Here is a 25,445-nt window from a genome sequence, read left to right on the forward strand (position 1 = left end):
GCTGAGACACTCTTTACACCTGATGTGCTGTATAATGAATGTCTAATTCGTGTAATTAGTCCATTAAGTATAATCCCAGCATATGTTGGCCATGCCCTGGAGGCGCTGTTCTCCCAGGTACTTCGTTTGATGTCGCCGAGAAGCAGCTAATTAATTTTACATGCATACTAATATGGGAGTCGCTATATGGGCCAGCCCTCGTGTTTATCCTGCTAACCTTTATGGGAAATGAGCTGTATCCCACCTACAGCAAAACCACCAAATCATTGTCTTCTACACGCCTTATCTATCTGTTTCACATTCCAATTATCATATGTAGGTTTTAATTTCCATTGAGCTTGGGCAGCACAGAGGAGAAGATTAATATACAAAAAAAGACACCGCTCTATCTGTTAATTAATTGAAATTCTTTTGAATATTCATTCATATCCTTGCAAATTATGGGTGTAATTGCTCTGTAATCCAGCGCAGAGGAGGAGAAATCGCCTCACCCTTTAGGAATAAAAGGTAAAATCAATTTGGTAACAGTGTATAGTTTATACAAATTAAATGGGTTTAGAATTGCATTTAACATCAGTTTAAGATAACATATGATAGCATCTATCAATAATATATAAAAAGAGAATAGGATACCTAATTATATTAATAACAATAATAATAACAAACAACAATAATAATTATTGTTCTTAAATTATCAATTTTGTATAAAAGACAAATAATAAAAAAATAGCCGACTGTTGTATACAATAAATAGGTATACTACTAATAATAATGCTGATTATTATTATTATTATTATTATTATTATGTAATATATTGTATAATATATTATTTATACTCACGATATTTGCTAATAACAATTCATAATGTTAATAATTAATATTTTTTCCTGTCAGCAGCGGTAATCATAAATATTTTAGCTGTTTTATATATATATATATATATATATATATATATATATATATATATATATATATATATATATATATATATATATATAGTGTGTGTGTGTGTGTGTGTGTGTGTGTGTGTGTGTGAGAGAGAGAGAGAGAGAGAGAGAGAGAGAGAGAGAGAGAGAGAGAGAGAGAGAGAGAGAGAGAGAGAGAGAGAGAGAGAGAGAGTGTGTGTGTGTGCGCATGTTTTTGGCGCGGTTGTAATGCTTTTTATCAGGTATTGCTTGCTCTGTTTTGAGCTCTCTTTGCCCAGATCTATGATCGTCGACTCGTCTTTCCTCGGGCATATGGGTGGTACAGCACATCTCATCGCTGGTATGCCATCTGACAAGATTGTTTTGCTCTCATTCGCCACATTACAGAACGAATGTGCCCGCTCCTCTTTGAGCAGCATTTGTTTGGCATTGTGCTGGCTTAGTGGCCATGGAGGGCAGACGTGTGAAAGTGGCTGTTTGATTCCCCTTTTCATCCCCGTGACCTTAAGCTTTTGTGTCCCGTCGCCCTGGGAATGTTACGCCTCACTACTCGACTTTGAGATGGTTGCAGAGAGCGCCTTTGTTTTTTTTTTCGTCTTTTTTTTTAGACGCACACAAAATTGTTATGGCCTACCCGCAACACCTTCACACACACCCCCGCTGTAAAAGATACTTAAGGCCACAGTCCCGGTTCACAAGTGCAGCGCAATTTGGCTTAGCGCGGCTTTTGTTCAGCGCGTACAAATGACCAAACTCACGCACGCATTGTACAGTTGATCTACTGCTGTTACCCCGATTCCCAAGTTCTGGGATGAGGAGGAGGAGGGTGGCAATTTCAGGGTTCAGGCGAACAATATAAAATCATATATAGAGAAAATAAAACATAAAAACAGAATTAATTACGCGAATATGAGCTATGTCTTCTAGTTTGATTAAATTATAAATATTATTAATTTGATAATTAAATAAAAATAATAATTCTTTATGTAGGCAAATTTGGTTTGTAACAGCTGGATAATGTGACCTTAATTGAATTTTTTTTTAATGTGCAATAAGTTGGTGGTCTGTCCTCGCACATACTGTATTATAATTGCAACTAATATATATATTTATATGAGTTATAGTTATATATTATTATTATTATTATTATTATTATAGTTATATATAATAAATCAGAGGGACAGAGATAGCGAGAGAACACAATGTTAAGACTGGTGTGAAGTGTCAGGTTTATTAAAGAATACTTGCTATTTCACAAAAGGCCTGGTTTGATCGACGTCGCCAGGACTGTTTGGAAGACTTCTTGGGGAAAGTAAAGCCTGGAAAATCGGAATCCTTTGGCCCTTTCCTGTCAATACACAAACAGAGGAATGACACATTAAAAGAGTTGCTTCGTGAAGAAGAGAGAAAGAAATGGTGACATGTATAAAGCGCCGTGTTAAAGTCGCAGCGTGGAGCTGACTTCCTATCCCGGAAAGTGGAAAGTGATGCTGACACCGAGATTGTGTAGCAACCCAGGAAACTCAACTGCTTTCCCCTACTTTCTGTTTTGTAAATATTAACTGCCCGCTCATTTTTTCCAAGGCTATTCTTGTTTAGACTCCCCATCACCATTTTCTACTGCTAAAAAATGCATCCGTATAAACCTTGTATTTAAGTTTGCGATCACTTGGGTGACCTATTCTGTTCGAGATCTGTCACAGAGCTGAAGGGTCGCATTGTGGATTTATGGACGAACATTTGCATAAATTATGAGCAAATCCGCGAGCGCGTGTGTGGTCCCCCGTATTGCAAATCCACCAAGCGGAAAGGTGGCCCTTGGTGAGCTCTGAAAAATAAAGCTTGAATGGCTATTGCTCAAAATAGGCTTCCATTTGGTTTTCGCATTCACATAATTGACTTATGGATATTTTATACAGTTTTCGCAACGCCACCCTAAAGGCTTTATTTGCATTTCTGAAGTACTTTTCAATTTGTTTTACACGAATACAAAAGGCTGCCTGGCATCATGAAGTTTCGTTTCAATGAGGGTTTTGTGTTTATTTTGTATAGCTGTTTGTGCATTTGCTTTTGCGCACTATTGCTAATCCCGCATATTAAATCCTTGGCAACCAACCAATATGTGTTTTTATATTTCTATTAAAATTTGAATATTAAGTTTAAACAATTATATGTATTGCTTTTTGGGAAATATTTTCAGTGTTGTGTAATTGCATGAAATATTTTCCCATAATTCGTCGAGATAATGGAATTGATTAGGTGTGTATTATTGCTGATTAATGTGCTTTATTTGTTTGTGTTTTCTGCTGTTCGGATACTTTGTGTCTTTACATTTATTCTTACTTTCTCTTGTTATATAAAGAGGTTTCCCGAGTGCTCGTGTTTTGCGTTTAATATTGTGAGATGTGCACGCGCATTTAAAGCAGAACTAATGAGCCTCTATAATATTTTAATATCGATAGCGAGATTAGGTGGTTCTTTTTTTGTTTGTTTGTTTTTTTCAAATAGCACACATTTTCTATTTCTGTTACATTAATCAACTAACTTTAAACACATGAAGTATTTTGCCAGCTGCAAATGAGGAAATCTTGTGACTTTTCCCCCTAGAAAAAATTGAGAATGAATGGAGCATGCGATTGAAAGTATGGTTAGAAGTTGAGGGACATGCATCTCATGCGGTATATTATTTAACTAGACAAACAGCAGATTCAAATGCAAATACGTGGTGGTACAGGTAGTGTCAAATTTGTTTTGTCGGTACAATTGGCATTAGAGCCGTAACAAAGAGCAAAAGCAAAAGTCATGCGAGCTCTGTAGTGACAGAGCTCGAATAAAAAACCGAATAAAAAGTAGCCGTAACAATACAATGCAAACTGAGGGCTAGTGCCAGCCAATTTCCATGTCAAACATCCCATTGCTTAGTAGCTCCATTTGTACGCGTGAATTGCAGACCAAGCACCCTGCGAAGCCCACAGAAAGGTTAGCGCATACCTTCACACACTGTTACTGGGTGCCATCGCGGTTCAATTCCGGTTTGCCGAGCCTTTTCACCCCCTTTGCTCTGTCTTCAAATGGAAATGATTCCTATTGGCCCAAGGTGTCCGTGTAAATAGGTGTAAATGAAACCAGATTATGCCTCTCTCCCACCCACCCCTCCTTCTCCTCCTCCCAAGGCGATTGTCATGTGATAGCAAAGAAGTGGCACATTAATGAAGCGCCGCTCCGGGGGTCTTTTCTGCTCATGTCACCACATAAAACTATCAGATGGTTCGAGGAAGGCCATGGAGGCAGGCACTTAGCTCACCTTATCAAGCAAGAAGAGAGAGGGTATCAGTCTATTCGTCTGGCTCGGACAGAGGAAGCTGCTCAGCATTTGCTTATAGGCTAAAGCTGATCTACAGCTCGTCTAAAGGGGCAGACTTTTTTTTTCTAAATAGAGCGACAGCAGTGCAGCTTCACTTCAACACCGAATGCTGCAGCAACGTCCTCGTAACTTTCAGAGCTCTGAAACTTGGACAAACCCCAGCCGGTAAACTGTTCCCTTTTTTTGTTGTTGTTTTTATGCTTTTCTCTAGCTTTGAGAATTGTTAATATCGCAACACTCAGGCCGAATTATTTCGTTCTCTGAAAAAACAAGAGGATGCCTCGTCCAGGGAGAAACACGTACAGCGACCAAAAACCTCCCTATTCGTACATTTCTCTCACGGCCATGGCGATCCAGAGCTGCCCCGAGAAGATGCTGCCCCTTAGCGAGATCTACAAATTTATCATGGACCGCTTTCCGTACTACCGCGAGAATACACAGCGATGGCAGAACTCACTGAGGCACAATCTTTCCTTCAACGACTGTTTCATAAAGATCCCGCGGCGGCCGGATCAGCCGGGCAAGGGCAGCTTTTGGGCGCTGCACCCTAACTGTGGCGACATGTTTGAGAACGGCAGCTTTCTTCGGCGTCGCAAGCGCTTCAAGGTGCTCATGGCGGACCCCCTGGCACCGAGCAAGCCGTCAGAAGCTGCGCATTATCTCCAGCAGCAGCATGCCAAGCTGCGTCTGAGCGCGCTGGCCGCCACTGGAGCGCACCTGCCACATGTGCCCGCCTACAACCTGACCACACCTCCGCCGTCCACCTTCAAGCACCCGTTCGCCATTGAGAATATTATCGCGCGCGATTACAAGGTACCGGGCGGGCTGGCCTTTTCCACGATGCCCACCATGTCCGCCGGTTACCCGTTACATGGTCAGCTAGCCACAGCCTGGCCTCACGTGTACGGCGCTGGAGCTCTTGAGAGCGCTTCGCCCATTTCAGTGGCAAGCGAATACGGCGCGTACGGCGTACCTATCAAGTCGCTTTGCCACGGAGCGCAGAGTTTGCCCGCCGTGCCGGTGCCCATCAAGCCAATGCCCTCGCACCTGCCCGCGTTTCTCTCGAACTCTCCACAGTCTCTAAGCCCCACATCCCCTCACACGGCAACCGGCCAAAGCAGTCCGGCCAACCCGAGCGACACGCTGAGCGGCCCGCCAACTCTGCAGTCAGTCGCCGTGCACTGACGGGGGACAGATATGACGGAAATGTCCGGGACATGGAACTGGAGGCCTGTAAACAGCTTCACGACTAAGTCCTAAACCTCACACTACTGTACTAAATACGCTACATGAGGTTTCCTATACATTGATATAATTGACTCATGGATTTAATGCATTTATCCAATCTAACTCCGAACAAAACACTCTGCATTAAGACAAAATCTCCACAGACTATATATACAAAAGGTTTTAGTTCAAATGGATGCACAACTTCACCCAAAACTCAAGGTTGTGGTTGGCCTGCTGATGTTTATTGGGTTTGTTTTGTATTTATCGCCTTTACGCACCAGATAATCCTGTAGTTTATAGTCTTAACAGGCGTTCTGTTTTACCATATCGCATTTAGTACGGCAGTTTGCGGTGGAGGACCTAGCCAAATACCTTCTCCAAAGTTTCATTTTTATTTTAGCCCTTCAAAACGTTTACCACAATGTTAGCCTACCGCTATACAATCAAGGCAAAAGCTATATCTGTGTTGCAGTGATGTTAATTTATGTGTACGTGTGTTCCGATTTTGTGTGTTGCTTTAAATAGTTTTCGTCTGACTGCACCGACTCAGTACAGATAGAGACAGATTTAATAGTTTCTTTTCCTCAAGACAAAAAAAGTTTAACTCTGATATTACCAGATTTTGGAAGGACGTTGGCAAATATTAATAATTTAATAATAATAATAACAATGCTGTCCTTCTAATTTAATAATTTGTGTGTTTACAAGTTTATTTGTCAAGAAAGACAGTTAAACTTACTTTGGTTAATACAGTTACATTTGGTGTGAACACCTTCTGGCAAACTTTCAAATCTTATTTCTTATGAACTGCTCTTCGATAAATCTGTACCACTAAACAACAAAAAAATCTGTTTTATTTTTCATAGGAATCTATATCATCATTAGATTTTACATATGGGTCTACACATATTGAAAACTTGAAAACTACATTTAAAAGGTGAGGTAAAGACGTTATATATGTGAATAATTGCAAATAAGTGATATAAAAAAAATTGTGGTAAATGATGCACTTTTTAGTTCGATGTTTTAGATGATCTCTATTTTACAGGAGATTTTTTTTGTGGAGCATTTAATTTAAAGCCGTGGTGACCATGTGTATTAAATGCCGTAAATTTGTTAACTTTTTATGTTCAGATGTAAAGCATGCATTTTCGAAACTTTGTGTTGTTTTGCTGCGAGCATGCGAGCTTTTCAAAAAGTGTGCAAAACGTCTGCATTAAATTATAAACTTGGTCATCAGAATATTTTTTCATTAAAATGACGTAAACCTTAAACATTTTGTTGTTTCCTATTTTTTTTTTTTTATGTTTTACCTTTTGCTTGATCATATAATGGCGCGGTATTTCTACAGCTATATGACATTATTATTATTATTGCTATTATTATTATTATTATTATTATTATTATTATTGCTATTATTATTATTGCTATTATTATTATTATTATTGCTATTATTATTATTGCTATTAATGTTATTATTATTCCTTTTGCAAAAAAGAAAAAAATCCATCATAAAATCGAAACCATTTGCACAATAATGGCCTGTCGATAATTCGCTTTTTCCCCCTCCTCACGCTGATTTTATTTACATTCAGACCTCACATGAGAAGGCTCTTAGGCACACATTGGGTTTATTCTGTAGCTTTTTTTGGAGAAGGCGCACTGAGCTAAACGTGCTGAATGAAGCGCGGGCTTGATTAGGATGCACAGGGTTCCTGTGGAAGAGCCACAGCGCAGACAGCCTCTCATTCATGCTGCTCACTTTCACACTCTCTTACACACTACCTTCCTCAAACTCTTCTCCATACACACACTTTAATTGTGATGTGGTTTGTAATTGGGCTGGAATTAAAATAAGGTGTGAGGAGCGCATATTGCGCACAAGTACAATTTTTTTTTTTTTTTTTTTTTTTTTATTAATTCCACCGGTCAGATAAAATGCAAATACGTATTTTTTTATTACATTTTTTTTTGTTTTGCTTGTTGTTTGTTTTTTCCTACATAATAATTTGTCGGTGTTTTCAGTGATTTATCCATGTTTATCTTCCAGTTTTTAGGTAGTTTCCCCAAGCTCGCTATAAACATTCTAACGCACAATTAATTTCACTTTATTTGTATTTATTTTTTTTTATTTAGACTAATGGCTAAGCAGTAAGAAACAGGTGTATTGTTTGCATCTCCGCCCACAGAGCAACAGCCTTCTCCGGGATATTAAGCAAATACATTAGAATTCCGTCACTTTATGCAACTGAGCTGATCAAATAAAAGGGTCTCTGGCCACTTCATTCACTCCCATTCAGCTGAATAGAAAGTGCAAAGAATTGCAAACTTAGACTGGGCCACCGATGTAGATTTAGCCTTTTTTTCCAAAGAGACAAAAAGGCTGATTTCTCACAAACACATAGCTGACTGGGGGACTAGGAAACGAGCTCGGAGAGCCCTTTGGAATTTAAATCCAACCCCTCCCCCTTTAGACTGTGTTTGCACAACACTGCAAGTTGCTGGGTTTTATTCTTATTCTCATTCGTGTGTGTGGTATATTCTTGTTTACTCTGTGCTGTAGTACAGACTGGTGTGTACATATGTTATATGTAAAGAGAGGGAAAAGAAGTAATTTAAGCAAATAAAGTTAAATAAATAAATATAAACAATAAACATTTATTTATCCCAGGTGTGCTATAAAGCCAGAACTGCCAATACTGAACTTACCTGGCACAATTTAATTTACAAATGACACAATTACTCGTACAATAATTGTCATCTGGTAACATCTCAGCATAATTCATTGTTTAAATGCTCATGGGAAAAGAGTTAACCTTAGTACATATACAACCAGCTTAAAATTGTTGTCTTTTTATATAGATCTGAGCAGAGCATGATGTTTCTCAGCATGCTTTTAATTAATCAGTACAGGCATGATTGTGTGTTGCCTAATCAAAGACAAAACTGTTGTTGTGTCCCACCCTACCTTCTAATGCTACAAAGAAGAAGGTCATCTTGGGCAGCGGAATCAAATATAGAGCGTGCCATGCTAAACCACAATGTGGTAGTTTAATTAAAAGAATTCATTAAAGTGCAAGCCTATGGTAATTAGCATGCATAATTTATGATTTGCTATACACATGCCATCCATGGCCAGTAAAAAAAAATTACTGGGAGTTGATAAGGACAGTGGCACATTAATTATTATTATGTATATTATTGAGAAAGCAAAACTTCGTTACTTTGTTTATAATATATTTCACTGTCTGTTGTTTCTCAATGACAGTAAGGGTAGGTATGAAATCATGCACAATGTTATACACACATTAAATGGTCAAAGGTATAAATTCTAATGTATTTGCTAGTTTACCATTTTTGTATCATACCATGTGCACATTATTTATTGAAAAACTATTTTAAAAAGTCACATATATTGTAAATACACATTCACAAAATGTATGAATTATATGTAGAACCGCATTTGCTGTTGGAACATTCTCCTTATTACAGTTGTGCCTGTACTGAATTTGAATGGTATGACAGAATGAGTTCAGAAAAAAAGACAAAGCACGGACCCTTCGTATTTCTCTCATATTATGAGCTGTCAGCACAGTGTTTGTTAAAGTGATAAAAATTAATCTATAGTAAGCAAAAGTTGCATTAAGTTTACTCTGCAAATTTGCCAAACTGCTTGCTGGAGGTAGACAAGTTTTGATGTGTTTATTTTTTGCTAGTGGCTATTTTTTCTATAATGCAGCTGCCTTTTGCCTAGAAAAAGCTACATAAAATAAATATTTTAAATCTCCTTGCAGTGAAAGTTCTTGGAAACAGAAGTAGACAGCATAAATAATAAATGTAGCAGTTTAGCTGAGAATCTCTTAATGTAAATAATGAGTTAGTGTTATGTGGCTTTGTGGCCTTCCCGATTAAGTATAATTAAAAAGAATTTACTTTTATTAGTCTCTTCCCCTACTTCATACACAATACATTCGCTCTAGTGAAATGATCACATGCTTGGCATTTCTATTTCTATTATTATGACTTACACATTTATTCGAAACTAATGATAAGCAAATAATCGTTTCTTGCTACACATACAGGGTATATGAATATGTTACATTTACCGTTGGAGGTCAAGCAAATTACGGGCAATAGTGGACATGAAAAGCAACAGAGGCTGCGATGAAGAGGGAGCTGGACTGAGCCAAACACCCACATGTGCATGAAATTAGAATGTCAACATCTGATTCACACTGCTGGGCAGTGACTGTGAAACAAATTATGTCAGTGGGAGGCATGTGCCATATTCCACTGGGACATGGTTATCTGCTGAATGTGGGACATACCAAAGTTGTAATGCCACAGCATTGAAACTTGTTTCATCATATCATAAAACTAGGCTTAAAAGTGAGTCGATAAGAAGAAAATGTCCAGTTCAATATTCATGTAATTTATATATTAAAAAAACCAATAGCATTAAAGTATGACTACACTGATTACAATTCTTTTAAATTAACTATATTTACATATGAATATCTAAATAATCTCCTTAACATTTTAAATAAATATGTTTTTTTTTTTTTTTTACTTGAACTATTGTTTTTTTTATTCATTGCCATTTTGTTAGTTTGTTGAATAAGTTTCTTTTCGGCTTCTCCCGTTAGGGGTCGCCACAGCGGATCCTCCGCACGTTTGATTTGGCACATGTTTTACGCTGGATGCCCTTCCTAACGCAACCCTCCCCAATTTATCCGGGCTTGGGACCGGCACTAAGAGTGGCTGGGGATGGTTCCCTGCCCGGGAATCGAACCCGGGTCGTTTGTTGAATACACTTAACAAATGAAACTAAAAGGTCTTTTCCTGTTGAGGGCACCTGGTCTCTTACCCAATGCTCAATTCTTATGCTCCCTGTTAGAGTTAATGGGAATGACTTAGCATAGCAGGAGCAGGGAAAGTAGGACTAATTGTTATGCAAGATAAGGATGTGTATTATCACAGGAAGGCGATAATAGGAACCATTAGACAGGATCTTAGTTTTAAAGGTCTTTGCTTTCACCTGAACTCACACTAGAAGTGTTGTTCTGTCTCAATGGTTCACCGAGGCCAGCTGAACAGCAGTCTCAAAAGCACATTTGTTTGAGTTCACCTCTTCACACCTAATTTATCAGCGTAGCTGCTTAAAGCGAAACCTTATTACCTAATGCACTTAATTACATATTATTTTGAAATCCTATTCGTGTGCACAGTAATTTCTACAGTTTTTGCAGGTTAAAATTGCAGTACTTTTTCAGTTTTCTGTAATAAAACCCATAAATTAACGTGTCATAGCACATTCAAGCCCATCTAAAAGTGATCCACACCTGTTTTGGCTTGCAGAGACAGAGATGAACCATGTAGCCACATTGGGGCTTCACAGGTTCAAACACAGCCCAGCGTGAGTTGCAACGCTTCCCATTTATCACACTTCAGACTCCAGCTCTGGCAGCAGCGACACACTTAAAGCATGCCAAGCAGCCAATCACATGCCAGACCTGAGCATTTTCTACATCATATTTCATAAAGCTTTACTGTATTTGGCTTCTAGCCTAAAGCTTTAGATTTTACCATGCGTTTTGATACAAACTGGGAAATGGGGAAAACCGTGATATTGTTTTGAGTTTTGCAATCTGCAACATTAATCTTTCAGGACAATATGGGTTGGCAGTCATCCAGATTATTACAATATGAAACTGAACATAGCTGAGCGAACTGCTGAATGAGTGCTGACTTGTAGATTACTTCAGAGGTTTAATCAGAATTAACTATTGGGATTGCTGTGTTGTTTGCTATTTAGCATACCGCAAAAAAAACTTGTCTGTGTGATGCATTCATTTCATTTAAAAGTAGATAATTTGCTGATGTGCATATTTTACATTAACCTGTGTGTTTGTGTTTGTGTGTATGCTGCACATTCCCTGAGCAGGCAGCCGTTGTCTGTGTTATTAACAGCCCTCTGCTTTGTCTCGGCTTGTCATGTGGATGACTCGAAGTAAACGCAATGCTTAAAGTAAACAGACAAACAGTGGTTTAAATATTTGACTAATGTTAGGTAATTATACTGAAGGTATCTTTCTTCAGAAAGGTAGAGCATGGTGTTTGGGTGCTAAAGGATCTTTACACTAAGGTGTTAGATATGTTAAAGCTCTAACAGCTCCTGCTGCATTTCTTCGTACCTTAACTCTTTCCCTCTGCAGAGCTGCCACAACAGGTAATTTATTGCCCCCCTTTTTTTCTGAGATCTTTATCTCGAGTCATAAAATAACACTTTCGGTTGTACTTCAAAGGCAGGAGGGGCAGTAGAGGTGAGAAAAAGAGTCAAGAAGTGCTAAAGGCCAAACCCAGCAGTCAGTTGAATTGCTGATGATTAGCAGTGTCAGGAGAGTCCACCTTTTACCCAGGCCATTTCTCTACTGGGTGGAAAAAAGAAAGCCGTGAATCCTGACAGCAACGATCACCCGGTCTCTTCTACCTTCTCTTTTACCTATTGAAAGAATATCAGCATTAAAGAATTACTCAAGATGTAGTAATATACTGATAGTAATAATATACCCATAATGATTATTTAACGGTTTCATATGAATTGAATTCAGAGAACACGGATGCTGCACGTGGTAAAAAAAAAATGGTGGATTTGCTTTAAACCATGTCAAACCACGTCGGTCACCACAAAAAAGGATGTAGTGGACGATTATTAGATACTACATGGCACTCCCTGAGGAACATCCATCAGCATCCAGGACACGTCTTTTGTAGACTTGATATTCACAGTACTGTATTTAAATCCAGAGGAAGCAGTCTGTAATGGGGCTCTGTGACATGCAGATGGATGCCTCTTGTTGTTGAATAACAAGGCCCCATTGTCCCGCTAATGTAACTTGATCTGTCTTTGATCTAATCCCATGTTGTCACGATCAGTGTGAAAATTCCAAATCAAGAGCATGATTCACTACTTTTGTTATCGTGATAATCTCTTACATTTAAATTCGACTTTGTTCTTTTGTGCTTTTGTTAGAGAAGCACAATGTGGGGTTAATTAGCAGCCACTGGTGCTCCCTGTGTTCCTTCACAGTAAATCACACTTGAAGTATCCTCTTCAACGAGCCACTACACTCAGGCACAGCTACTGCAAACACAGCCAAGGTCCCACCATTAACAAACAGCAAAATAACAAACAGTAAGCTGTTAATCCTAGATTTAGAGGAAAGCTTTGGATGGACTCTATATATGCTATATTTGGTTCTCAGGAACACCACAGGTAGGGTGTGCAGCCAGTAATGTGGGTTAGCCAGTCGTAATGTCAGGAACTTTTACAATTGGGAGAAAATCACAGTTATTATAAGCATACGTTTTCAGATTTAAGTGAAAAATGTGTTCAACTGTTGACATTGTGTGAAATAATGTTTTCATAGTAATAAGAACCTACACTTTTTTTTTTTTTTTTATTAAGGGTTGAATACCACATCTACTTAAATTCCACAGTAACTTCTATAAACAAACCAGAAAGCTCAGGTGACAAAAAAAAACCCCCCACAATAGATATGTATTTCTTTCGTCACAAAATGTAAACCAACATGCTTTTGTGCACCCGTAATAAATTGTCAATCATTAAGAGAGTAAATATCAGCCAGGTATTACTAATGAAATTCCAAAATAAGTTAACTATCAGCAATTTTAGGTTTTAGGCCAACTCTAAACAGTTTGAAAATTACCATGAGTTTGCCTTCATGACATTTGCTAAGGTTTCCATTGAGTGTTTATTAAATTCAGTGCAAGATCAAAAGTAAGTCATGGCTTTCATGAAAGTGGGGCTTAGAAAAAAAACTTTCTTTCTAAAAAGAACACAGTTTAGGTTTGCAAAAGCAAACAAAACAAAACACAAAAGTTATGAAACAATATCCAATGGACTGATGGACCAAAGTGGAAATGTTTGGTTATCATGCACAACACCATGTCTGGCAAAACCCAAATACAACATATTTGCCACAGGTCCTGGGACATTTGAAGTTATTAAAACAACAAAGTCTATTTTATAACAGAATATTCTTGAGACAAATGTGAGGCTACTGTTCCAAAGGCGAGGAAATTGTGTCATGTAAAAAAGACAATTATCCCAGGCACTCCAGCAAATCAACATCTACAGAAAAAAGGATCCTAAGAGAGCTGAGTATAAACATCAATAAACTAAAGCAATGTTTTGGAGCCAGAATGTCAGAATATGCGAGGTATATGCAATTGTTATTTTGGCCCTGGTAAATAAAAAATATAGAATGGAGAAAAAAAATTAATCAAGTACAAACATGGGAAAAATTGGCAAGCCTAAATGAAGAACCACAATCAAATTGGTATGTCAATTGGTACTAGAAATCAGCTGTGTGCACATATGGCAGTTAAAAATATGTAAACATTCTGTATTAAGTATACTAAAATTTACTTTTTTTTGCTATATGATATTAACAGTGACTGTGTGTTTTTTTTATTTACTGACACTATGGAGCACTACGGCGCACATGCACACCTAAACGCCATATGAGTATTTAACACTAGTCTGGTTTTTTTTTTACGCATTAACTCGCCGGATATAGACTTTCCTTATTCAGCCACAATATTGCTCTCTTTCAGAGCAAGATTTCCCCATTCCCTGGTGGTCTAATTTATGTTAAGTCACTAGTCTCCCCCATGGCAGCTTTGAGACATCTCTGAATGGAGGACGCACTGTGCAGGTTTGTGCCTGTGCCAGGGTCCCCAGTGAGATTATCCTCCACGGGAAAAAGAGCTACACACTGAAACCATCTGCAAATCTGTGGGCAGACCAGACTCCTAAGAAGATCCACACTGCAATTGAGTTTTATGTATGAAGCGAGTAATAAATTCAGACTCTGAGAGCGAGAAAGTTGCATGTTATTGACATAACTAGCAATCATAAAAATATTGTTTTATTTTATATAAAATGTATCAGATTATTGTTATAAACAAACAAATAACTTAAAAACATATTTATGTAAAAGTATTACTTTTGTGCCATTATTTATGCATTTATACATTACAAATAGTGTATAATAAAAGTAGTATGTGTTATAACGTATAATTATATATTATTCATTATAAGTAGTGTTTAAAACACATTAAAGCACTACTTATCTTTTCATCATGCAATTATGTAAAGAGGTGCTTTGTGATATACTGTTATGAACACTATTTCTAATAACACTGCACTGTGTATCTTTTACCAGTATTTTACAAATATTCCTATGTTAATGATATCTAGGTTTTACAGCTATACAATTGTACTAAAAAACAATCAAATAGGCTACCGACACATCGCTTTAGTTACAGAGTTCAGGTAATAGTGCTTTTCACTGCAACCATAATACTCAGGAGGCTCATTGTTGGTTACTTTAGCTGAACATGTTTATGTTGTGGATGCTAATGAGGCAGTAAATAAACAAGACAAGAAACAACATAATTCCTGGAGTTATCTCTATCACACTATGCCCAATCCTGACATGGGAATTTCTCAGAGGAGTACTTTTGAACTCTGATTATGTCAATGAATGTAGGTTATTTTAAGTTGATTAAAAGAATCACAGAGTGATGAAATAGGCAGAAATAAAAGCCTTATGGTTCCTAATAAACCATTACAAAGAGTAAAATACTTTGTTTTCATCAGCACTTTCTTACTTAATGTAGACATCGTCATCATAATACTGTTAATGACTTGAAGAATGATGAACATTAGCAAAGTGTGTTGTTGGTCATTTTGACTGAATATGTGGAGTCAACATGCAGATTAATCTTGTTTGGCTAATTGAATTAGAGGCCAGGCCTTCTAACTTCTATAGCTTTGATTATTTGACCTAAATGCTGGTTTTAGCTGAGAGTTCAATCTAAGTGTTACCTCAGGCTATGGCATGACCCACGCCTTCTATTTAACAACGCAGGTGACCTGGACATTCTGGTCTTTATTCATCCTAACTTTAAAGGTGACTCTATTATTGCAGTCACACCCTCTCTCACATTCATTCCTGTTCTTACAGTGATTAGTGGACAGGGCTTCATTTTAACATTGTATTACTCTACTACTGATATGTCTCATTATTGATTGCAATTCTTTATTTACTCTAGGCATTAAAAAAAAAATATATATATATATATATATATATATATATATATATATATATATATATATATATATATATATATATATATATATATATATATATAGCAAATGCAAGCTTCTCCTGTTAATGAAATGTAATAGAGGCCCTAGATAAATATGGTAATGCTTAATATCCCAGATAAATCAACAGCAAATATATGTTCCAACTGCAAGGTATAATTATTTAGTTGCTATGGCCCCAAGATCTTTATTTTCTTATAGAAAATGACACATTAAATACTGTTGTATTAAACAGAATGACTTATTCTTGATTGAAATGTTTGTTGTTATGCCATTGTATTCTTATTCTTCTTCTTTCTTTTATTATTATTCTCATTATTATTATTATTATTATTATTATTATTATTATTATTATTATTATTATTATTATTATTATTATTAAAGCATAGATTAGTGGTGGTAAAAGATTTGACTTAATGTCAAAGGGCAGTCTCTCACTCACAGGTGCACAGGATGGGTGGTTTTAACGCAGAGCTGTTAGTGTGCGGTTGAGGGCTTGAGAAAAAAAGAATGGCCATAATTCAATGGCAGTAAAACTGCTCTCCCTCTCCCAGTCTCAGATGGACATGAATGGCAGTCCAAAGCTGCTCCCCATTGCTAATTGTCATCCAGCCGGGGGAGGAAGACACTGGCGGCCCCCACTTTCCCCACCCCCCGGAGCCTGCTACCAGGCCGCCAACTTCTCTGTCTACCAGTGTAGATAACCATCTCAATAACAAATAGCGGAATGCAGGACCCTTCGAGTGAGTGTGGGCAACCCTGTACCAGGAAACCTTAATGACACTGTCAATGGGGCCCATGCAATGCGCAGCTAATTTTCTTTCTTTGACTTCATTAGGTGGCACTGTGGAGGGGCAGCATGGGAGTGAAAGAAGGAACAGTGACTGTTGTCCTGTCACACAGGTCAAAGAATAAGTCAAACAGAGTTGCCTCTCTTGACCTTCTTGATGGTTTGTGCAAATAGAGCAAGAAGTTTGAATAAGTGAATTAAATCAGTGAATAAGTGACAGTCCAGAAAAGAGAAAGAGATGGCAGGTTGTAGCTAAAACATGTTTTTTCAGCACGTTTTAAAATTCATGCAGCAACTTTAAGACATCATACCAAAGCTTCTGTTGAATGTTATACATAACTTGTGCAATATTTCACAGTAAGTGGCAGCAGCACTCGTGTCTGCTCTGTCTGCTACTGTAACATTCCTTTAAATAAATGATGCCTCAAACATCTGCTTAGGCAGCTCAGTGATGTAGTTGAGGGCCCTTAAGTATGCATCAGAAAGCTGGGCGGCTCTCTGCGCTCTCTCCAGCTGTAGGTCTAAAGGGGCTCTCGCACGGCTGTAAAGCACTGGCCTTCACAGCCACAAATCAGCTGCTGAAAGCAGGCATGCATCTTCAAAGGGTGGCCTGCCCCTCCATGATATACAGCCCCCGCTGAGAACAAGTTAGCCACGGCCACTGTCTCTGCACCTGGGCCATTATCAGGCAACTGGGATCATCTCTGCTCACTACACATTCAAATGTACAAGTAGCAGATTAGGCTGACTCAATCTTCTTTTCCTCTGAGGGACAGAGCGAAAGAAAGAGAGGAAGGAGAGCGAGAAAAGAAAACCCCTTTGACTTCAAAAAGAGCCCTCTCCCTCTTTCCTAGGCCAGGCTGAAAGGAGCAGGAGATGAAACCAGGGGGGGCTTGTGTATTCAGTGGACTAATTCAGAACTGATTCCTCTAATACACTCCTGAAACACTTTTAATTGTGTTAGTTTGCATTCAAAAAGCATGTTTGCAGCTTTTAATTGGAGGCTGCTTTGAAATAATTGAAATGTGCGACTTTGTGGGGGCCAACTTAAACAGTTCTAATGTGCTTTGCTGCTAGGCACTAGTACCCCATTATTTCTGAGTCGTTTTGGAGGGGTCTTGGTAATTTGTAACCTTTAAGTGAAAAAGGTGTTAGGGTTTGGCAGCTGGCTTGCTTAAATTACCTATGATTTGTTACAATAGAAAAAAACTACATAACTATAAATATCGATACATATTCAAGTAATTTATAATGAATCAAAATCAGCCTCAAATCTATACCATTTCAAGAAGACATAAAATTATGCATTCTCTAATAGCTAATGTATTCAGCAGAAGGAATTTTTAATCTGACTCTTTGACAACTCTTTGTCAAAGTTGAACAACTTCCCCCAATATTCCAATAAAATCCCATTTTGTGTGACAAGTGTTCACATACTCCTCCTCACTACTCTCTTTTGTCTCGTGTACAGCCAGAGAGAGAGAACGGTGTTTCTGACACAGGCATCCACCTGCCTGTCAGTCTTTTTCTTCTACCTTTTTTAACAGCCTTTTATTTGACATGGCAAGGTGTGATGAGTGTGACACTATGTAGTAAATCTGCATTACACTAGGTTGCTCAAGCATGTTAGTGTTCCCATGGCCTCCGGGAGGCAGGACAGAGAAGAGAGGAGAGAGAGAGGAATATTTTACTGAAAATACTGCTTCCATGGATTTTGCAGCAGATGGTAAAGTGTGAATACTTCCTGCTGTTATGTCATTAGATTCATATTATCAAGCTGATTATTAAACATAGTGAGTATAACATTTGTTTCTGAATTTGGGAAATTTTGCCCCACATTTGGTTCATCTTATTATACAGCAGCCTGCTGTAACTTTAGTTCATGTTTGAATTAAATCCCTGCAAACGGTCCTTTCCCCTGAATCACTTCTTTTCTCAAGTCATTCTCCTTTTTCTTCCTTGAATCATTTTAATCCTTAGGGGGGCTCAAACTCTGGCTGTCATTTGATCGTCCAGTGCCAGCACTAGGGCTCTAAATAAACCCAGTGTTGCGTGAATATCATTCTGTGGATGTATGGCTCACATTGGTGAGCTGTGAGGCTGAAGAGCGAGCCTTCACTGGCCTCTCTCCGAATGCTTGGTGACTGCTCGGTTACCCCACAGTGAAAGGACCACCCACTTAGGCTTGAGAGGGGATTTGAAGCCTCCCTGCCTCTTCTGTCCTTTAGCCCCTTTTTGGAAGCCATTTGCCATCCATCTGATTGGGTCTCTGTTCTTCATGTATTATTCCCCCTGCATTGTCAGTCATGGAGGGAATACAGGTTAGGAAGGTGCATCCTTTAGGATTTCCATGCACTGGCAGAAATTTGATGATGTATTTATTGAAATCTGTTTTGGGTTGCTGATTATTATCATTATACAACATTAAGTTAGTTACCAGTGATTTGAAAAAAATATTTGGAGCTAATATATTTCCAAAAATATTTGGAAATATATTAGATATTTTTTCTCCAATTCTTTCTTCAATTAAGCTATAGTCACAGGCACATTAAATAATTCTCTTTTTAGAAGGACTCCTATGTCTGTGGATGTTTTTATGCTATTCCCTGTGAGGTCTTGTATGTTTGATTTCCCCAACTTCACCGCTCCACCCCAACATGTTCATTCTCAACTCCCGGTCTTCAGTCCCAACCTGTTTTTAATCAACTTTTCTCACAAAGCACAACAAAACAGGGGGAGGGCATTTCTTGGTCTGTTGGGGGTTGACGCTGGCAGCAACAATGTCCGTGAACTGCTTGCCATCTCCATCCTCTAGTGCCATATACAAACAATCATTTCCATATGCAGTGAAAGGGGTCATGGCGTTAACGGAGGGAGGAATGCTTTTGGGGGAAATATTGTTCAGCAATGACACGGAAGTAATTTGGGGCTCACCAAGTGATTCTATCACAGCCTTTTGTTGCTTCAAAATGTTTGACCCAGAGGTCCCTGTCACCCCTGTAGTTAATGACCGTTAGAACGCTGTGTCAGTCTCCGAAAGTAAAACATCTCACAACTAATAGCAGGCCTCAAGAGGCTTAGGCATAAATATTTAAGCACTCCTTACTTGTCCCAAATACTAGGGGGTCTCCATGGTATGTTTATCATATAATGCAAGCAGATATAATTGCAGATATAAATGTCTGGCAAACACGGCTATGACTTTGCATTATATTCAGATTAATTCTGAACTATTGTGTTTGACAATTTTGTTTTTGTTTGTTTTTACCAGTGGTTAATGGTGCACCATTTTTAAAAAGAAGTTAAACTTTACTTTTCATACTTATTAAGTGGGGTTTGTAATCCACTTATATATAAAATCTAAAAGCAAGGAGTGAAGTGTGAAGTGAGCCAGATTAGTAATGTTGATCTCATTTGGAGAGTGTGCCAAGGTTAGTTTCTTTGAGTAAGTTGACATAATTCTAGAAACCACTTATAAGTCCGCATTTTTCAAAGTAAACTTAATTAAATATGTGGGTTGTTGGGGTATACTGACGTGCCATGAATTATTGCCCGGGTGAACAAAGTCGTTACACAAGCCATCGAATTATCTCTGTCAAACTTTGGCGTAATCTGAACTGATCCTCTTAAAAATATTTAAATGAAGACATTTACACATGAATAGGTTCCATGGCAACCGTGTGTATATTCTTCTTCAGGGTGCTTCTTTAACACAGCGCTTTAGAAAGCACATCTCTTCTGTCATGTTGACAAACAACAAAACAAACATTCCCTGGAAAAAAAAAGTGATGAAGTATTTCAGAATGGGATGATGGATGGCAAGGAGTAAAATGCAGACGCTTGAAAAAAGGGCTGAACACTGTGGAGAAAGGACAACTGAAGTTTACTCATTGTGTTGATGTAGTTTATTCTGTATGGCCAGGAGGCCCAGGACTTTTTTTTTGTTATAATATGCAATTGAATATTCAATAATGTGTTTGCAGTCATGGCTGAAATTGGAGTTAAGAGTTCATAGAGAGCTGCAGCACTCCTTTAAAGATGAACTCTCCCTCTAGTGGCTGAAATACAGCTTTATGTGTGTAACATGCAATAGGTATGTTCTGCTCTCTACCTCTTTGCAAACTTGCCTTTCTCCTACGATTAATTATTAATGAAGAAAGATGTGATTTAGATCAGGAAATAGGACACATTTGCTTTCATTTCACTTCAGCTATATTAATTGTGGAAATGTTTGTGAAAATAATAGCAGTTCTTCATGTACTTCATTTCCTTACTGAGGAAACTGTTATGTATTAATATAGCTCATGGCTCAGTTTAGTTATGGGGAACAGGATTAATTAATTTGGGGCTAATAGGCACAAACATGAAAAAACAAACTTCTTTACTTTTTCTCTCAGATCATGCGTAGCATTTTTAAGTAATTAATATAAATTATGCACACTGTGTTGATTATGCTGACAAAAGAGAGAGATTTTTGTAGGAGGCTAAAAAGACTTTTTTTCCTGGCACCTAATCCACTGAATATTTTTATAATTAAAACATGTTTTTTTTTAGTTATGTGCACTTTGGTTTGGGTCTGGGCAATATATATTTTGCACACATTCTATACTATAGGACAAGTATATTGATATAACTTACAACAGGGCTCTTCGATCGTATTTGCAAAGAGACGATGTCACTCTGCTATCAGTTAAATAAGTGACACACTAAATAGTCATTTGAAGACCAAAAACTAAGCTAATTAATCAAATGATCTTCCTGTAATCTTGGAATGAAAACCTGCGAAAAAAAACAGACTGTATAATGATCACTAAAATAAAGTAAATGAAGTATCTATATTATCTATATATATCTGTATTTTGATGTGAACTCTTATTCATTTAAGCAGACTAGTTCTGTGGAACTAAAAGCAGACACTATTATGAGCCTATATACCTACAGAGCCTGGGCATGTGTAGAATCTGCCCCAATCATGAAAATACTAATTAACAAATGGAAATTGAATGTCACCTTGCCATTTTTTCATCAATAGTGTGCCCTGCTTTTATGGAAGAAATATTTAAATGACCTCACACACTTGGAAGCAGGTGGGAGTTGGCTTTTGCAACAAGAGCCAATAGCAGGAAATAATATTTGAACACAAATATATCTTAATCAATTATTTTCACTTATAAGCTGCAAAAACACTCATGCATTTTACAAGTAAACCAATTAATCTTATATTACTATGTGCACACTTGCACTGGGGTAGATGATTATTAAGTAGCCTGGCCTGCCAGCCCTTAAACTCTGCATGTCTGACTGCAGCCCCTCTCTGGGCTGTAAATCAGCATGCATCCTCACGTGATAATTCTCCAAAGTTAAACAGCCATAAAAGCCCATGGAACTCTGACCTTCACGATCTAACTAAGCAAGAAAAGCCAATGATGTGTACCAGCGCCGGTTGCACTTCTCACATTATGATAAACTATGGGCTAGCCAATGCTAGAAAATAATTGTAGGTCTTCACTGACATATATAGGAGCAGCATTTCAATACGATCCCAATTTATTTAGCAGTAAAATATTTTATTGTTGGCAATAAAGCATATAGCTGAGGGAGAGGGATGAAGGACAAGGATGTCTAGCTGGGGTGGCTGTCTCTCAACACTGTCACTTTTCTTAGCAGAAGACGTATGAAAGTTGATAACGTACTATAAAAGCATGTGGCAGTTGTACGTTGGAGAGACCATAGAACAATCAAAAGTATTGAAGCCATGGTTAATTATGTCCTTGATATGTAAAGTGGTGTTTTTTTTTTTCTCAGCAATTGATATTTTTTCTTCTTTAAAAAAAAAAAATAAATCAGTATTGTGATTGTTGATTTTCTATTTGAGAATGTTTTTGGTGCCTAAGTTTATAAATGGCAGATATGCATAAACCTAAATTTGTTATTTTGTTAGTAATATCACTTATTGTGCCCATTAAAATTTCTTGAATTTCTACCACTGAAAGGATTTTTATTTCAAATGTATACATTTTAAATGTTAATGTAAAATTTTTGTTACCATATTTTTATATTTGACTTAATTTTTAAGCGCACACATGTGAGAATACAATATTTTGCTCCACATCAAGGAAATCAAGGACAGGAATAGAACCAGTCCAACTATGAGGAGGACAGCAACAATGAGTCTATTCATTATGAGACTGGATCCTTTACAATGCCATAACATATTCAGACATTGAGGAAATATGCTGTGGCTGCATCCTCTGCCATCCCTGCCCTTCACAGCTGTCATAGCAGGACCATAAACAGCATTTATAACAATCTAGCCTGTGGGTAAGAAAGAAGGAGAAGGTGAGAGGGTGAGAGTGCATATGTAAAAGTAAAATGGTAAAGAAAAGAGAGAGAGAGAGAGAGAGAGAGAGAGAGAGAGAGAGAGAGAGAGAGAGAGAGAGAGAGAGAGAGAGAGAGAGAGAGAGCCCTCTGCTACATGGAGAAAGCTTCTTGTTCAGGCCAGGAGGAAAATATATCAATCTATGATCCCTCTAGTCTCAGTTATGATGTACCAAATAAGATATGTATTGAATACAAATAATAGTCATCTTTGCTACCCAAATGTTTAATGATTCTTTCACATTATCTATGGTGCTTCTGTGAAAAGCACATGGATCACCAGCACTGCTTGCATAATGAATTAATGAGGATTGTTCTCATTACTTTAGTGAGCGTGTTTAATTGCCAGTGTTGTGACATACATTTACATTTGTTTTTATACCTAGTAGCACAAAGTTTAGACACCTAAACTGCAAATGTGAATGTGAGGCAGCCCCTTTCCTGCATGGTGCCTCTCCTGTTTCCTGCCCCATCAGCGGACCCCCTGGCAGCCTCCCGCCGCAGTGATAATATTTAGTGAACACATCTCAGTGTAAACGCAGTGGAGAGAACATCTTCCCAGGTACATCGTTAATCATAATTACGTGAGGTATGACAGCAGCTTAGAGACTCCCTGCCTAGCCCCCCTCTCCGACGTCCTGCAGGAATACTGCATCCGTACATGCTGCATTAGCATTGTTTCTATTCATATGGCCCAGACGCTCGATACCATTCATAGACATGTAGCTGTGATGTGAAGAATGAGGGTCCTTTCTGTGGTGGTGAGAGCCTGGTGCTTGGCCCTGTATTATGAGAGATCATGGAAGGTTTGACCTCTTGCAGTGGGAAACTTTAAAGCCTCAGGGATTCAGGAATTCTAGGTTATGTATGTTGCCTTACAGATCTATTGCTGTACTATGCTCAAGGCTAAATACCATTTAATTGAGCAGGTCTCCCATATTCATCTTCCCTTCATGATTCATGCATTGTATTATTAAAGCTTCCAGCCCCTCCTTATTTTATCTTTTTCTTCAAATAATAGGATTTTGTTTATTTAACAAAATCATCAGTAATAAGTGTTTATATATCCTTTGGGTTTATAAAAACAGCTACATTATTTATTGGCTTTAAACATTATTTCCAAATAGTAGCACAACAGTAAATCCTGTACACATTCTAAGTGGTGTACACATTATAAGGGTACTCATTATTGTGTGTTATATCTGTCTTTAATCCAGACGTTACATTTTATAATCATATTCAGTGACAATAAGACAACTTGTTTATACGAGGTATTTGATGTAGTCTAAGCAGGAAGATGAATTAGTAAGTGCTCTGTTGCTGGCTCCACAACTCTCTGGGGAACTCGTCCTGTATTCTCACCTGCTGCTGATTGACACAGCAAAAAGCACATGGATAAACAACCTGATTGTTTGAATCCTGTTCATCTTCCCTTTTCCTCAATTTCCACTTAGTAGCAATGCATTAAAAATTGTTTACACACCCTGTTTATATAAAAAGACATTTTACAGATTAGATATCATCTATATAAAATATACATTATATATAACAATGTTGTTCTCTTAACCCATTCATTTGGGATATATAAGCTAATGCACTCTTAGTACCGGTCCGAAGCCCGGATAAATGGGGAGGGTTGCATTAGGAAGGGCATCCAGCGTAAAACGTGCCAAATCAAACATGCGGATCACGAATCAGAATTCATACTGGATCGGTCGCAGCCCAGGTTACCAACGACCGCCACAGATATTGTTAGCAGGAGAAGAAGAGGAGGAAGACGTCTATAGAGACAGCAGGAAAAGGAGAAGTTTAGGAAGGTGGAGGTTTACAGTTTTTCTCAATTGCTAAAACACTAAACCCTATTGTCTGAACCAAATGCTCAGTTGCCTGAACTCACTGATTGAATCAATCACTCTTTTGGCATAAGCACTTTTCACCTGTTTAGGCACAATTTGCCAACACATTTTCATTGTGATGCACCCATGCTGCATAATGGTGAGCACAGGTGACAAAAGTCAAACACAATTAAAGCACAAGTTTCACCACTTGAACACTACAACTCAAAATGGATCACACTTGTGGCTAATGATGTGAGGGAACATATAAAGTAAGCCAGTTCAGAGAGCACTGGTTTGTGAGACCCTACAATAGATAGAAATCTGAGAGGAAGAGTTTGTGTGAGAGGAGGTCGAGGTGGTCAGCGAAGACAAAGAACAGTAATATCTGATGAAATCAGAGCTACTGTGATTGACCATGTTCTTGTCCATGGTATAAGCATGAGGGAGGCTGGACAAAGGTTACAACCACACATCAGTAGATTCACTGTGTCCACCATAATCCGAAGATTTAGAGAAGAGAACAGGTAATTACCTTTTTTTGACATTATAGTACAGTATGTAAATGTTGACAACAATTACTCTATGACATACTATATACTGTACCACAGTATACTGTAAGTAAATATATGTTTCAGAACATCACTGTACCAATGTACTGTAGTATTGTCAGGGAGGGTTGGTCCAACTGTTTGTAGGCCTAGTATTCCATGTATATTTTTTG

At 37.9% G+C, this 25,445-nt stretch overlaps 1 protein-coding gene and 1 long non-coding RNA gene across 2 annotated transcripts; one reads left to right on the plus strand and one right to left on the minus strand.

Annotated features, from left to right (window-relative positions):
- Positions 1-2,143: 2,143 nt before the first annotated feature.
- On the minus strand, positions 2,144-4,056 carry LOC310728477. The gene is made up of 2 exons (XR_014534264.1): positions 3,918-4,056; positions 2,144-2,274 (listed from the first exon to the last, which is right to left on the minus strand). It is a non-coding gene; the product is annotated as an uncharacterized lncRNA (long non-coding RNA).
- A 51-nt stretch (positions 4,057-4,107) lies between these two features.
- foxb1a (forkhead box B1a) lies at positions 4,108-6,794 on the plus strand. Its single transcript, XM_083545906.1, has one exon. The coding sequence runs from the start codon at positions 4,567-4,569 to the stop codon at positions 5,473-5,475; it is 909 nt and encodes a 302-aa protein (XP_083402032.1). The 5' UTR covers positions 4,108-4,566; the 3' UTR covers positions 5,476-6,794.
- Positions 6,795-25,445: the final 18,651 nt, after the last annotated feature.

Source organism: Silurus aristotelis (assembly GCF_946808225.1).
Source record: "Silurus aristotelis genome assembly, chromosome: 7".
In the NCBI taxonomy this organism is placed as follows: domain Eukaryota; kingdom Metazoa; phylum Chordata; class Actinopteri; order Siluriformes; family Siluridae; genus Silurus; species Silurus aristotelis.